Here is a 14748-nt window from a genome sequence, read left to right as displayed (position 1 = left end):
GCGGGCAGCCTGTGTCTGCCACCACCCCATGCGCAGATCTTGGAGGCATGTGCCCCCCCTCCCCCCCGGAGTGTGTGCAGCACAGGGAGCCAGGCCCCCCTCCCCCTGAGCCTGCAGCACAGGGGGCAGCTGGGCTCTGCTCCGCTCCAGTAGTCACAGCCTCCTGCAGGGGGGCCTTTCATTTTATTCATGATTTTTGCAGTTTTTATCAGAGAATTTGCGATTTTTTTTTTCCAGAGAATCTGCAATATTTTTTTTATCAGGGAAACCAGGATATCTGCTGATGAGTTAATGAAAGGAAGCCCCTGTGGTCTGCACCTTCTTTTCCATTTGATAGGAAATCCTACGGCTTTCACTTTGTTAGCAAAAATCTTTGTTAAGTCCTGACTTCCGCATCCCCAAACAGCATCCTAATCATATTCTGGTCTCATGTATGACACTATGATCAGTGTTACTTGGATTTCCAGGAGCTCTAAAACTACTTCTGATTAGATAAAGTCTAAAAGAGAGTCCAACTTAGCTTTCTGGAATGTGTCTACATTTTCTAAATAACACAAAGTATGGTATAAATTCTATGATGCGATGAGTTGGATGCTAGTAGTAGCACCAGTGCAAATATGGAGAACAGAACTGTCCAGCCCAGAGAAGTGGCACAGAAGAGGACAAGAAGCAGCAAAGGGCCTTATTTAAGGGATACCATATCATGTGTCACTGTTGGGAGCTTCCTAACAACTTTGAGGGAAGAATGATATATCTTGCAATATGACAGCAAGTCTTATAGGGTGCGGGGAAAGGACTTTTCAGTGTTGCTGGAAACATCCCCAGGTTGGTGGGGGTGGAGAGCAAGGGATGGGGATAGGGGAGTTCTTGTTATCAGCCCCTTCTCGGGTTCAGTAGCTTTATGGACTTTGCTACCCCCCTACTGATGTCTCCTCGAGAGCCAACTAGCAAAAGCTTTTCACACTAGCAGATACTTACTTTATGGCCAGGTGGACCAGGGGAGCCAGGGTTTCCATGGGGACCAGGAAGACCCTAAAAAAATAAAATACACAGTTAGAACAAGTCTTGAGCTAAGATGCTAGCTTCACGCAGCCCCTGAGCTCTGAGGATGTTCAACTCCATGCTCAGGCTACTCCCTAGAAACGATACAATCAATGAAACATCAGGAATTGAACACAGACAATGGTTTTATAGTTCATTAGAGTTTATCTGCTTCCTCTGGTAATCTCCGCACTCTACAAGTCATAATCTTCTTTCCTCTTGAACAGATTGACTCTTTTACATAATTGGGGTTACCGATTCTAGCGGTTCTTTCCATGTCCTGAAGCCACTTCTGATAACTTCTCTTTACTCTACAGGTCTCTAGAGCCTACAGGTTTACTGCCCTCTTCCCATGTTAAGTGACCCTTTTTCTTTCACATAATAGGGTTAAACAAAAGTAATAATTACGTAGCTTAAGCTGTGTCAGCTTCTTTCCCAGACCTTGGGCAGGACATCTGGAGCCTGAACGCTTGTCCATCATCCCTCCCAACTATAGCTGACCCAATATAAGATACTACCAAACTCATCTCATTTCCTACATATTCCCTGGACCATTATAGCTAAAACCACACACTGCAGCCCTCCTACAGACATGCTTGTAGTTAGGGAAAGCGTCAGCAGGAAGAAAGAGCTGGTACAAACATTTCAGAAAACTTTCCCTTTGGGAGTCACCAGCAACAGTGTGCCCCCACACTTAGGGGCCTGGCTTAGGGAGGACCCCAACGAAGCAGCTTTTTAATTAGCCAGTATCAATGACTGGCTAGACACAAATAAGCATATGAACTGTATTTTTCTTGTGTTCTAGTCATGCCTGCAGCCCAGCTGCAAACAAGGGCAGTTTACAATGGGCAGTTGCAGGACATCAATTTATTGAAAGGTGGTTTCAAAGCCTACCTTTAAGTGCAGGAGTTTCCCTCTGGACTATGAACATGCAGTGCCAACAAACCCTTTAGAAAGCAATCTACTGCAGGTGCACTAACAGGGGCAGCAAAATGCTGACTGCTCTTAAGCCTGCTGAGCTTTGAGATCCGGGCCAGATTTTACATTGGTGTAAACTGGCATAGCTCCATTGCCTTCAGTTTACACCAGGCCTCAAGGCTAAGAGCTATGGAGCAATAACATTTTCTGTGTGATCTGACTTCCTCCCTAGGGAAACTATTTGCTAGCAGACAACATAGTCTTTAACTTCTTTGACGTGGGGGTGGCCAAGACCTCTCAGGCCGTATTCCCAATGACCTTGCAGGCTTTGAAGTTAGATTTACAGGCACCATATTGCAGAAAACTGAGCCACCAACTCCTGACTGTACTGATGGTGATCCACATCTATCTATCATCATCATGAGACAATACACAACAACAGGATAATCTAACCCCCCACCCCCACCTATGAATGAACTCTGCTCTGGGATTTGAGAGCTGGACTTTTGCAAAAAGCTCCAAAAAAGCAGAGAAATCGAGATGGGCAAGTGTGCTCATAGTCATTTATTTGGAGTTTTAACAAAGCACCAGGAGCATTTATGGGAGTTGAAACAAGGGGAAAGAGAAGTGGGTGAAATTTTAACTGTTTAATTATTTGTTTAACCTCAAGGGCACATCTCATGCAAGGCACTTGAAATTTTGCCTTTTCAGAGGCTCTAAAGAGGCTGGAATGTAAGCCCATACCCTGACTGGAATACAGTAATGTCCCTGTTTAAAATAAGCTTCAGTTTTCCCAAGTGGCATTTTAATGATGTTTTAATTTTAACAAGAGACATTGATTCCTAAAAATAGTCAGTGGCCTCTGTTCAAATAGTTATATTTTTTTGCACAGATATCACGGGCAATTAGTAGTGTAAAAACACCCCCCAAAATTATATACATTAGTATGGCTTTTCAGATCATATTTTAAAAACATTCTGCATGTTTTCTCAATACTATTTAAGGAGATCTCTGGAATAAGCTAAGAATAGCTTCTCCTAGGCTTGTGTACAGCAGATGAAATCTGCTAACCTTTTAGGCAGAAGTAGTAATAATTTTAAATCTCTTAAAACAAGCTCCTGGGAGATGTGGCAATCGGAAGATTACATTCAGAAGAATTTAATCTTCTTCTAAGATTAAATTCATCTTTATGTTGAGATGTGCGTATGGGCTTTGTACCACGTGTAGCAGTATTTTCATCTACTGTTTGTTTAAGAAGGAGTGTGGGATAGTGGAGAAGTCAGCATGGGGAGAAACGTTTGCTATCCGCAGTTTAGAACATTTGGATGCCAAATCTTTCAGACCGTGATTTTCAAAGGAGATGAATGAAGACAGAAGTCCAAATAAGACTAAAGTCAGTCTCCTTTGAAAAAAAAATCACCCTGCTAACATTTATTGAGTTTTATTTTTTTGTCATTATACTACAATACAAAACGGCACTCTTAGCTACTTAAATTTTCTTTTTATTGCCTCAGGTAGCATGGACATTGTTTGAGCATACGTCATTGTATTTCAAGATTTCACTCTTCTGTAAGAGGTTATTAAATTACAGTGTTGTGGCTGGCGTTTCCAAATGAACCTCAGAACGTTACTCAAGTGCTGTTGATATTAATTGGAGTTGGCCACTTCACTGCTAACTTCTGTTGAAAATCCCAGCCTGTGTAAATTCTCTTCCTCGAGTTCTCTTAAAGCCCACATTCATTATTTTCACCAATCCTTACGAAGCACGGCACTGCAATGAACCCCATTTTACAAAGACAGGACTAAGGCAAAAAAATAGATGACTTGTCCATCTATACTTGTCCAAGATGACTGTGGCAAAGCTGGGACATGACCCCAGTATCCCAAGCCTACTCCCCTAACTACTGAACCATCCTTCCCCATCTCGGAAGTATCTCACTAGGGTCTTGAGAACAAAAATAAATGTAGATTGGAATGAGTGAATGGTACACAGAAGAATTATCCCAAACCCAGAGGGATCTGTAAAGAAAGACAGAACTTAATAGAAACATTACTATAAGGCAAGACCTTTAAATGTCTTCATGCATAAGCAGTTAATCCAGGATGTTCTGAACAAGGTGTCCAACAGAAGGCTGGATTTACAAAGAAAAGCAGTTCAGCTGTTATTTAACTTAGGAGTTAAAAATCCTGGCTCAGACCCCATTTCACGCATTGATGTCCTTTGGGTTGTTTGACATTCATTATCTATATGAAGTACAATTATAAAACAATAGGCAGCAGCACAAGTTTCCAGCTGGGAATTTCCACTGGTGCCATTTTTAGCCACCTATGGTACAGCTTCCAAATGGAAACCTAGGATCTATGGCTAGGTTTCTAATCCGAAACTCATGTTTAACCTACTAAGCAATAATGAAAACGTCCAAGTGGTTTTATCCTAGTGAGAAGCATCCCTGGCTGCCTCCCTAAGTGAAAGGCAGTGACTGAGTGGAGGTGGAAGTCCACCTCAGCAGTCAAGGCACTGCAGTGAGCAGGGCTAGAGATTGTACTAGACATTTTAAATTATGCTTTCATAATTGTGGAAGAAAAAGGGTGTAGTCTGGCAATAGTCCTAAAATGGTAAAAATAACTCAGTGCAATCTGTTCCAGCACGGTGAGCTCCAAATCAAAGATTACGCCCACATTCTTGGCAGCAGAGGAAGATTCAGTGTGGTACGGCCAGGTGGGGTACAGCAACAGAAGGTACAGGATGGTATCTGCCCCAGGAGCTGTTCACAACGCCAAATCTGAATGGGCATGCCCTAACATTGAATCCACGTGCCAATCTGCAAACCAAGTGGAAATGATCAGTAGCAGCACTGTAGCATCCTTCAAACCCACACACATGCTGAGATGAATGCCAAGATGCTTTCTGGGCTGTACACTGAACCAGCCTCAGGTGCAATTATTCCTTTCCAGTCCCACAGGCAACTTCTCACTTCCATTTCATGCTGCCTCATCACCACCTACCTCTTTCCCCGAGACAGCTAACTTCTCTTCATTACAGAACGTGTTTCCTTCCCAAGCCTGCCTGCCCCAGAATTACCTACTTCAGCACACCAACCAGGTAAGGAAACGGGCAAGAAAATCCACTTACACCTGCCACTATTTAATGAGCTGGTCAACTCATTTGAGTCCCTACTGCAACCCTGTCCATGTCTGCATCATTACAATGAGCAGATGTATTGGTACCCTCAGCACAGAGGCTGATAACTAAATGGATGTGGGAGGGAACAACCCCCAAACTTGTGCTGCCAGGTCAGAACTCAGTAATGCCAGTACTTCAACCGTAAACTCTTTGGGGCAGGAACAGTCATTTAATTCTGTGTTTTTGTAGTGTCTAGGACAATGGGAACCTGATGCACTGCTGTGACTGCTGGACACTAAGGCAGCAAAAATACTAATGGATAGACTGTCCTGTGAAAAACCAGGGACCTCTGGTCTATAAGAGCTCTACACACTGAGAATAGCCCCATGAGTATCCAGTACTAGCTCCCTCTGTGAATGCGCATCTCTTCATAGCCTAGTCTACTTCAGAAGTGGCCCACAAAAAGACCGTTCAGTGCAGAGCATGGGCATGGCCAAATGGGGAGTTAGGGAGGTATATCTTGCACTTTTAAGTTCATGCCCTGCCTAGCCCTTAGCGGACAAACTCTCTGCCTTGCCTCCTCTCGCATAAATGACATAAAGAACATACGGAAAAAAAAAAAGGCAAACCAAGCCAAACCTCATTTTTAGCAAGAATGATTTTCAGAATGATACAGCAAGAATCATTTTCAGTTATTCACAAACAAACCAACCAGCCACAGAGGGAACCAGAGCACAGGCATGTTTATGAAAGCTTCTTAGCAGACAGACCATGTCAAGCCTACAGTTGGCACTTCTCATCTCAGTCACATTTACAGCTGTTGCCATACCTCTTAAAAGGCTGCTTCTACAAGTCAAGCCAAACAGGCGTAGAACTATCCAGCCTCTGTCACCATCTTTACAGAGATGTCTCCGTTCAGTCTTCCCTCAAACTAACTGCATCTTATTTCAGTTTTAGTTCCTGTTCTCTCATGCCATCCTTCAACGTTACCCATCTCTAAACACTGTCTCCCAAATGTGGCCATCTCTTTATGGATGAGACGTTCTAGAGTTAGTGGCTACACTTCACTCCTGCTCTCCTGGATTTACCTCTACATTTTCCAATCAGCTCTAGGTAAGAACTAGTATCCTCATAGTATATCAACACTGCTCTCTTATTTGCATGAGATGGGACAAGGTTGAGTCCGCAGCTCAACATCCGCAAGTGCCTAGTCTTATTTCTGTACATACATGTGCGCACACACACGTCCTCTGGACTGCCTCTGCACTGCTCAAACAATAAAACTCAGCAACAAGTTGACTTACATCTGAAGTCTTCCAGCCTCGGCACCAGAAATTCCATGGAAAATTTCATGATGGGACACTGTTTTAATCATCAGCAGTCACCCGAGGATCAGCAGCGTGGAAGACAGGCATTGAGAACAATCCCTAATGTGTTCTGAAAATGGGGGGAGAGCAGCCAAGGGGGGCGGGGGGTCCCAAAGGTGGCTGGGCTCGTAATCTGGATGGAATGTCTCACACGTGAAAGCCATCTACTTGTGAACTGCGCTGTGCCAGCCAGCCCATCGGCAACACAGGCAGAGATGGGCCCTCTTTCACAGAAGCTCTTTTATTTGTATTGGTTCCTGGCCTGCACAAATTAACAAAAGTGCAACTGTGTGCAACTCCCCCACCCCCCCACATCCTCCAACATAAAAAAAAACTCATGCAAAATACTAAAACGCTTCGTCCAAAAGGATAGCTGCTCATTTAAAGCTCATTATGCTCTGAGGCTTCACTGTGTATAGTGCCTTTTCTGCTCCTGACCTACAGATTCCACCCTGACCTTTGCCTTACTGAAAAATGAGCCAAATATTTGAAGCAAGGCCAAACAAACTGTTTCTTTAAACACTTCTATGTAGAAACCAAAAAACCTTCCTAGTGGAATGAGGAGATGGGAAAAGTCTTTACAACAAACTGAAATGTTACCATCTTGGGGAAGGAAAAGCCCTGCGTTTTGAAAAGAAAAAGAGACTTCTTGCAACAGAAGTAGAAATATAGCTAGGCTGGCTCAGCATCTTACATCACTGCAGCTCAAGCATGGGTGAAGTTAGTGTGCCTCAAATAACCAGCAAATGCAATAGCAACCTTTTACCTACTTGCATATTTGGACTGCTCCTGTTTGTAACACTGGGTAATAAGGCTTTGTCTAGCTGGGTCTTAAAAACCTCCAAGGATGGAGAATCCACCACCTCTCTGGGTAATTTGTTCCAGTGTTTTACTACCCTCCTAGTGAGAAAATTCTTCCTAATACCCAACCTAAACTTCCCTTGCTGCACATGAGACTTGCTCCTTGTTCTGTCATCTGTCACCGCTGAGAAAAGCCCAGCTCCATCCTCTTTCAACCCTGCCTTTCAAGATGCTTTCCTTGCAAACGTGTGCTGCTGTACACATGTACAACTGAAGAGTACTTGTTCTAACATACAGTCCAGGAGGTATTTTTGCATCTCACAAAACCTGGCTAAAACCTTTAACTCCTAAATTAATTGTTCTGTTCAAAAGGGCCTCAGATCCCATATCAGTGTTTGCCAAAGGGTGGGGTGGTTTTTGTATGTGTTTTGAAGGAAGTCTCTAGCTATTATGGTTGCAAAGAAAACTTTCAAAACACAAACTATTTCACCAATGAGGTGATGTGTTCCTCAGTCTGCAGAGCACCTGGAAAAAAAAGCCTTGTCAATATTTCCAGTTCTTTTAAGCCTTGCAATCCTTGGTATTTTCTCCTTAAAGTCCCAGCTCCTGGAATCGTGTGACTGTGAGTTTCAACTGTCATTAAAAAACCCCCCCTGCAACCAGGAATGCAAAAACAGAGATAAGATTTGAATGTGCCCTTGACCACCTCACATGTTTCAGGGGTATAGGTTGCAGCTGTCTTGGTCTAAGGACATAGGCCGACAAGGGTAAATCTGATATCTTTTATTAGACCCAATCAAATAGTTCGAAAAAATTCTTCTTTGCAAGCTTTCGGGCACAAACACCCTTTGTCAGGCTGAGGAAACATCTGCAGTTGGCCTGTGCTCTTCCTGGATGGAATAAATAGTAAAGAACCCAGAGGCTGGTATGCATTCAAGAAAGGCAGTCAGTGACAATGTAAATTAAGGAGTCAGTGAGTGAGAGACAAGTTGGGGAAGGGGGGTGCGGAATGAATTTAGCTGGTAAATAGTGGAGAGGTACCTGGGGACTCAGATGTCAAGCAGGTTATACTGTGCCATAAATCCAAAATCTATATTTAGTCTATGATTTTTTGTATCCAGTAGATTGATGAAGTGAAGTTCATAGGCTTGTCTGTGAAAGGTCTTTTGTAAATTCCCTTTGAGTATTAGAACTGAAAGATTGGAGAGAGAGTGGTTCTTTTGTAAGAAATGTGCCCCCACATGTAATTGGGTATTCTTGTCTTTGATAGATTTCTGGGGTCCGCAGCCTGACAAAGGGTGTTTGTGTCCAAAAGCTTGCAAAGAATATTTTTTTTCCAACTATTTGAGTTGGTTTAATAATAGAAATCAGATTTACCCAAAGAACCTTGTCTGCCCTCGACCACCTTAGGCACCAGGAAAGGTGTCAGGCAGGGCAGCAGGGATAATCCATGAATCAGCTATGCTGGCTAAAGCATGTTTATGCTTGTAGAAACATTGGAAGTTTGGGGCTGGCCACATTGCAGTGGTTTTGAGATACAAACTACCGTGTTCATTGCAATGGATGTTAACTCAGGCTACTAAAGTCAATCCTGGTATCAGCATCCTTAGCTCTCTCACTGCATTTCATGTGCATATGAAAATAGAGAGAAAGCAGCATCTTATTGAACATCTGCACCAATGGTTCTTAAAACGAGAAGCGGATGTACCCAACTACAGGGCACAGAATGTGCAGACAGGAAGACATGTAGATCTACAACAGCACAGCACAGGGATGACAGGACAGCTTCACCCTTTTGAAGCTGGGCTCAGCTTTCTGAATACTAACCACAGAAAGGAGGATTAGGATTCTGAGTGAGCTCTCAGTCTCGGCTAGCTACACTCAGGGCCGGACACGGGTGTAGGCAAATTGGGAGGTCGCTTGGGGTCCGGATAGAAAAGGGGCCCCAAAATGGTATTTTTTATTATAATTGTTTCTGGCAAAGGGGGGCCTGATAGTAAAAGAGGGGGGAGGGGGCAATACTAAAAGTTTGCCTGGGGCAGCCAGGAGTCTAGGTACGGCGTTGGCTGTACTGCAGAGGTTTTTAAGGGCTTGCATCCATCTACCTCCATTCTAGATAACTTTCGACTACCTGTAACTACTGGACTTTCTCCTTTGTATCTGACTACACTTTAAATACTGAGACAGACTTGCAGACTATCTCCCCTCCCCTTCACTGCTACTGCATTGACCTCCATACACAATCACACAATATCCCTGCGGCAATGTCAGAAATTGCTTACATGCAAAAGTAACATATGGAATGTGCAGTAAAAGAAGCCTTGAATAATTTATCTGCTAGAAATAAAGAGTCAGCATCATATGACCAGCCAGCTCTTTCTGCAAACCACCAGTGGGCCACTGACCCCAATTTGACTCTAGAAAAGTGAAAGCTGATCAGGGGCTTTTTCCCCCTTGCAGAATATCCAAAGACTATCAGGGTTATGGAGCTATACGAAGAGGAAATACTAGGCTGCATCAAAACAGTCACCCTATGGAATTCATTGCTACAGCAGTTCATGAGTCAAATACTGTGACTGGAGTTTCAAAAGAGCCAGATAATTTTATGAGCATTATCAAAACTGAAGTTATGCAAGCTCAGATGAGGGCAGTTATGTCTCATACTCTAAGCCATAAACTGCCCAAGCTCCAGATACCACATTTGCCTGTACAGCATTGCAAAGCTAGTTACGTGCATTGCTCATCCTCCCTGTGAAACATTAGGGATTAATTTCTGTTGGAGTCGAGACACTTTATTTGACAGACAAGTTGTCTGGTACAAGGGTGGCTACAACTGGGACAGGGTCTATGCAGCTCCTGAGGTATTTCATGGGAGGCCCAGGCTGAGCAAAGAGAAAAAGATATCCCCTCTGGGACTGTGTTTTTATTTTTACAGGGTTCATGCACAACAGTAACAAAGACGCAAGACGTCTTCCAGCCTATCTAGTCTTGGCAACACTGCCTTCAGGCACTGCAAATGATTAAAACTCAAAGAAACACAAAAAGAGAACTATCTACAAAGACAAAACCATTCATGAGGTGCTCCCAGGCCAGGCACCTACACAGTGACCCCCTATCCCCTTACTTAGCGGCCTCCTTCTCAAAGAGCTAAGCCAATTTAGGCTCAGCTGCACCTGATTACTTCCCAAGTGGGACTTCCATTAGGAGCAGACTTTCAGGACCCCTGGCTGGGACTTAGCTCAAGAATCCCAAGTTTGTTCCTTCCAAGGATGAGTGGACACTAAAAGACCCTGGGCACACAGACGTAACCTGAACAACACTTTTTTCCTACTAGTACTACTGACAACATTCTGTTTTGTTAAGCAGGGGAATTTGGCTACAGAGTTGAAATTCAGTCTTTCACACTGCGTGTGGGTATGCAGCTGGCGTCTCCAGACACTGGGTTTAGTTTACATACCATAAGACTGCAATAAGTGCCGCAGGACACCTGCAGTAAGTGTAATGAGATGGGGTGAGAACAGATTTTCAGCCTTAAATGGGAACATCCCAGCAGCTACAGGCTAAGATCAGAACGCTACTGTTATCTAAGGATGGTCCTTGCAAATTTATTTGTAAATATAGGAGTATGTAAAATACTTACCTGTAGCTATGTCAAACCGTGCCTGTGTCACTAAAGAACGCTACTTGCTAGAAAAGTAAACGCCAGCTATGCCCATGCATGACCGGCTGTGATGCACAGGTGTGAGCTCAAAACATCACTTGCCCCTGCATAAAGGGGTTACCCAATAGTGCAAACCCAAAGGTGAAATCCATTAGTCTAACTCCAATGTAAACCACTGGATCAAGCAAATAACCTCTTTTGAAGGCATAAGGCTTGATTCTCATTTATGTTTCCCCTTTACATAAATCTGCCAGTAGAAAGGGACACAAATTATATGTTAAAATCTGTTTTACACTGCACAAGCAGAGTCAAGGGTCTTGAGGGTAAATGAGAGCGGTGCCCACTAGACAAGTACGTGAGAGATCCTGGCATGAAAACACAAATCCTGTCAAGCTTCCTTGCTCAAGCTTCCCACCTCTGTATGAATCCTCTATTAAAAGCATAGTTAAATGACTTGCAGCGCTGCCATGAATCAGTGGCAGAAACTCATCTAGAAACCAGGAGTCTGCTCTAAGCTACACATGCTTTTGCATGTACTAGAACAAAGCATTTCTTGCTGCTGTGCAAATCACCAAGACTAACGTTCACGCCCTTGCTAGACACGGTCTGTGCCAGGTCAGCTCACTCCTTGTGTGATGTAGGTAAAGACTCTAGCTCATAGCTAGCTAACAAAATACATGTAGCCCAATGGCTCAAGTGGATTTGGTAATGTTAGCTGTGCCCCACAAGAGAAGGGCTTTAGTGGGAATAGTGGGTGCTCAGCACCATTGGAAGAGAAAAAAAATCAGATTGTTCATTGTTTTACTGTACAGCTGTGGACAAGTGCACCACATTTGTATTTACTGTGAGTTCTCACAGGACTATAACGTATACCCTTTCTCCTTGGTCTCCTGGTCACCTTTCTGGACAATGATGGCCAGGCATTTCTCCCTCTGAGTAAAGTAGCTCTCATGGGTCAACTGCCGAAGCTGACTTTGATCATAATACCGTTTCCTCCTTCCACTCCAACCACAGATTTCAGCAGTCCCCAGTTACTAAAGACCCAGTGTGCATGGGAGCGCGCTGAGGATTCACACTCAAATTCACTCGACTGATGAGCATCTTGCTATGAGAAGAAGCAACAGGCTCAGAAGACATTGCACCATGGGACACTGCCTAGTGTTGAGATAGCATAGCTGTAGCACAGGGGCGGGCAATTATTTTGGCTGGAGGGCCACTTAACGAGTTTTGGTGAGCTGTTGAGGACCGCAATGGTAGCCCCACCCCTTAACAGGTGCCCCGCCCCCTGGTCACCATCTTGGGACTGGAAGTCCCGCCTCTAACCCCTAGAAAGGCAGTCCTGCTGGGGGGCAGCAGGGTGCACCATGGCTGGACACTGCCTGGGCCAGGCGGGACCAAGGGACCTGCCATGGACCGGACAAAGCCCCTCCATGGCCGGATGCGGCCCGCAGGCCATCATTAGCCCGCCCCTGCTGTAGCAGCAGTTAATGCAAAAACTCAGTCCATCCTGTTTAGCTCAGCTGATTACAGGATTAAAAGACCAGCATCCCTAGCAAGGCTCCCAAGTCTCTTTGTCACCAGGTTTATATCTGAAATTAGCAAAAATGGGGTGGAACGGTAAAATGTACAAGGGATTAGCAGATTTTTAGCAGATTTTGAAGATCTGATCGGGGATTTTGTCTTAGATCCTGAAATAGACTGGAAGCAAGTCAGAGGTGCTTTCTCTGGCAGATGTGTCTGACCGTGTGTTGTGTTTCTGCTTCCGGGCTGGGATGGACAACCACATTTTGGGCAGAGTGAAGGGTGAAAGCTGATAAAGGACCATAAAGGAAGGACTGGAAATCAATTTTACAAGTGAATTCTGTTATAGCAGCCATTTGGACAGCATTGTGTGTGAGAGTAAAACTCACCAGTGACAAACATGCTTAAAGTCCAGGAGGAAAGCCAGAGGCAAAAAATGACCAAAACATGTCTATGATAGATTTGCAACAACAAATAATTTGATGACAAAGATTGGGAAGATGACAACAGAGAGTAACAATGTCCTGCAATTTTGAAGGGTTCATTCACGTGCCATGCTAATGCAAACCTCAGGGTCGAGCCTGGCCATAGGCCTGCGGAAAATCTTGGAGGAAAGACGGTAGGAAATTTCACTTTTCTCTGAACTGTGTCCGGCCTGACAGCTGTGTTAGAAACTGTCATTAGCTCAGTCACTGCTGTGAAACCCATGCTAGCGTGGGGATTACTAGAGGAGAGCAACCAGATGCTAGGGAAAGGAGTAGGGTTAGAAAGCCACTTACCCGGGGGCCTCTCTTGCCAGGTGGTCCTGGTAAACCTGATAGACCAGGAGGACCCTGTTAAAAGAGATAAATATTATTCAGTCACACAAAAAGCTGGTGTTCATAACAGCAGTTTTAAAAGACCCAGGAGATAACCACTGAAGCAGGCATGGGGAGAAGGACTGATTATAACCATGACCCCAGAGTCTCCGTTCAGCTTATGCTATTGCCATAAAAGAATAAAAAAACCCACACGACATTCAAAGAACTACATATTTCCAAAGACCAGAGACAGTGCTCACATTGTGTGGTTATGGACTGCAGCTCTCTTACTGCAGTTGTGTTTCGCTTCTGCTGTGTCCTGGATTTTGTGCTGGAAAGTAACAGAGGTAATGCAACTAAACCTCAGCACGAGAGTTTCCTGCTATAATATAGCAGAACTAATGAACTATTGTTTTGGTGAAGCGGGCACATTGTATGTTGTATTATATACCAGCTGAGGAAATGCAGTCATCTCGGTACCCTAGATTCCTAAATGAACTGGGAGATATTCATACCTCAGCATTGCACTTCCCTAGATTCTGCATTATAAAACAGAGGTAATAAATTTGGTGTCAATGCTGGAAATTCTTGCATACAATAGAAGTAAACTGAGTCAAGTCATGGTGGCGGGGGGTCTTGGATGCTGGGTGACAACGCAATAAAGATATAGGTTCCTTGCTGTGTCTGATCGGTAACAGTTTAGGGGAAAATGGTAAATCAATGAGGTTTCAGATGCTGGAGTCAAGCTGTCAAACCGCAAAATGTATTCTCATGGACTAGAGAATCGACATTTCCAGAAAGCTGCTGCAACTCCTAATCATTCTTGCAACTCTGCTTACAGAACTGACATTAATAACTGTTAGCTACGGTGTCTCCCTGAGGATCTATACACAAGTAACCTGGTATGAACAATGGGTTTTCATTTATTTCAGGAGAGAGAGGAGACGCAGAGCAGAAGGCTAAAGAATACTTGGAACCCGGCCCAAACTTTCCGACTGAGCTGGAGTCCAAGGAGCTTCAACCTGAAGTCAGACTCGGAGGGGGATAGTGATCAGATCTGTTACATAGCAGGTGCAGGGTTGTACCTCGCTGCTCCAGCCCTGCTCCCTGCATTCCTCGCTTTCTCACCAATTCCTCTGCAGACTCACGTATGCTCTGTCCCTACAAGCTAAGCACATTGCACGGCTGACTTTGCCTCTTGTAAAGGTTTCCAGACGAAGCTCAGACAGCGCTCAGACTCTGTGGGGTACCGCTGTGCCAGCGGAAGCATTACAAGGTCCAGATCCCTAGCAACAGATCTCAACACTGCAACCTGATGTGCAAAGTTTCAAACGAACATGAGCCTCGGAGTCCCTATTCAAACTCCACGTTGGACTAAAGTGTCAAATAAGTCCTAATGAAAAATGTCTCTCCTCAGAGAAAACTGTAATGGATAAAAGCTGTTTTAAGATTACCAATCCTCAGATTTAGCTCAGAAGTGATATGGATCCAGCTTGAAGCTTGATACAGCTGGAA

The 14748-nt window shown here is 44.2% G+C and overlaps 1 protein-coding gene across 1 annotated transcript in view; it reads right to left on the bottom strand.

Moving 5' to 3' along the window:
* Window positions 1–14748, bottom strand: part of COL27A1 (collagen type XXVII alpha 1 chain) — a 293868-nt gene that overhangs the window by 229710 nt on the left and 49410 nt on the right. The window contains exons 4-5 of the mRNA XM_019510527.1: window positions 13213–13266; window positions 979–1032 (exon numbers count right to left, since the gene is read on the bottom strand). Coding sequence (XP_019366072.1) covers window positions 979–1032; window positions 13213–13266 — 108 coding nt within the window. The remainder of the gene's footprint in view (window positions 1–978; window positions 1033–13212; window positions 13267–14748) is intronic.

Source organism: Gavialis gangeticus, unplaced genomic scaffold, assembly GCF_001723915.1.
Source record: "Gavialis gangeticus isolate Ggan-Ray unplaced genomic scaffold, GavGan_comp1, whole genome shotgun sequence".
Lineage (NCBI taxonomy): Eukaryota > Metazoa > Chordata > Crocodylia > Gavialidae > Gavialis > Gavialis gangeticus.
Note: the sequence above shows the minus strand (reverse complement) of the source record. Positions and strands in the feature narration are given on the sequence as shown.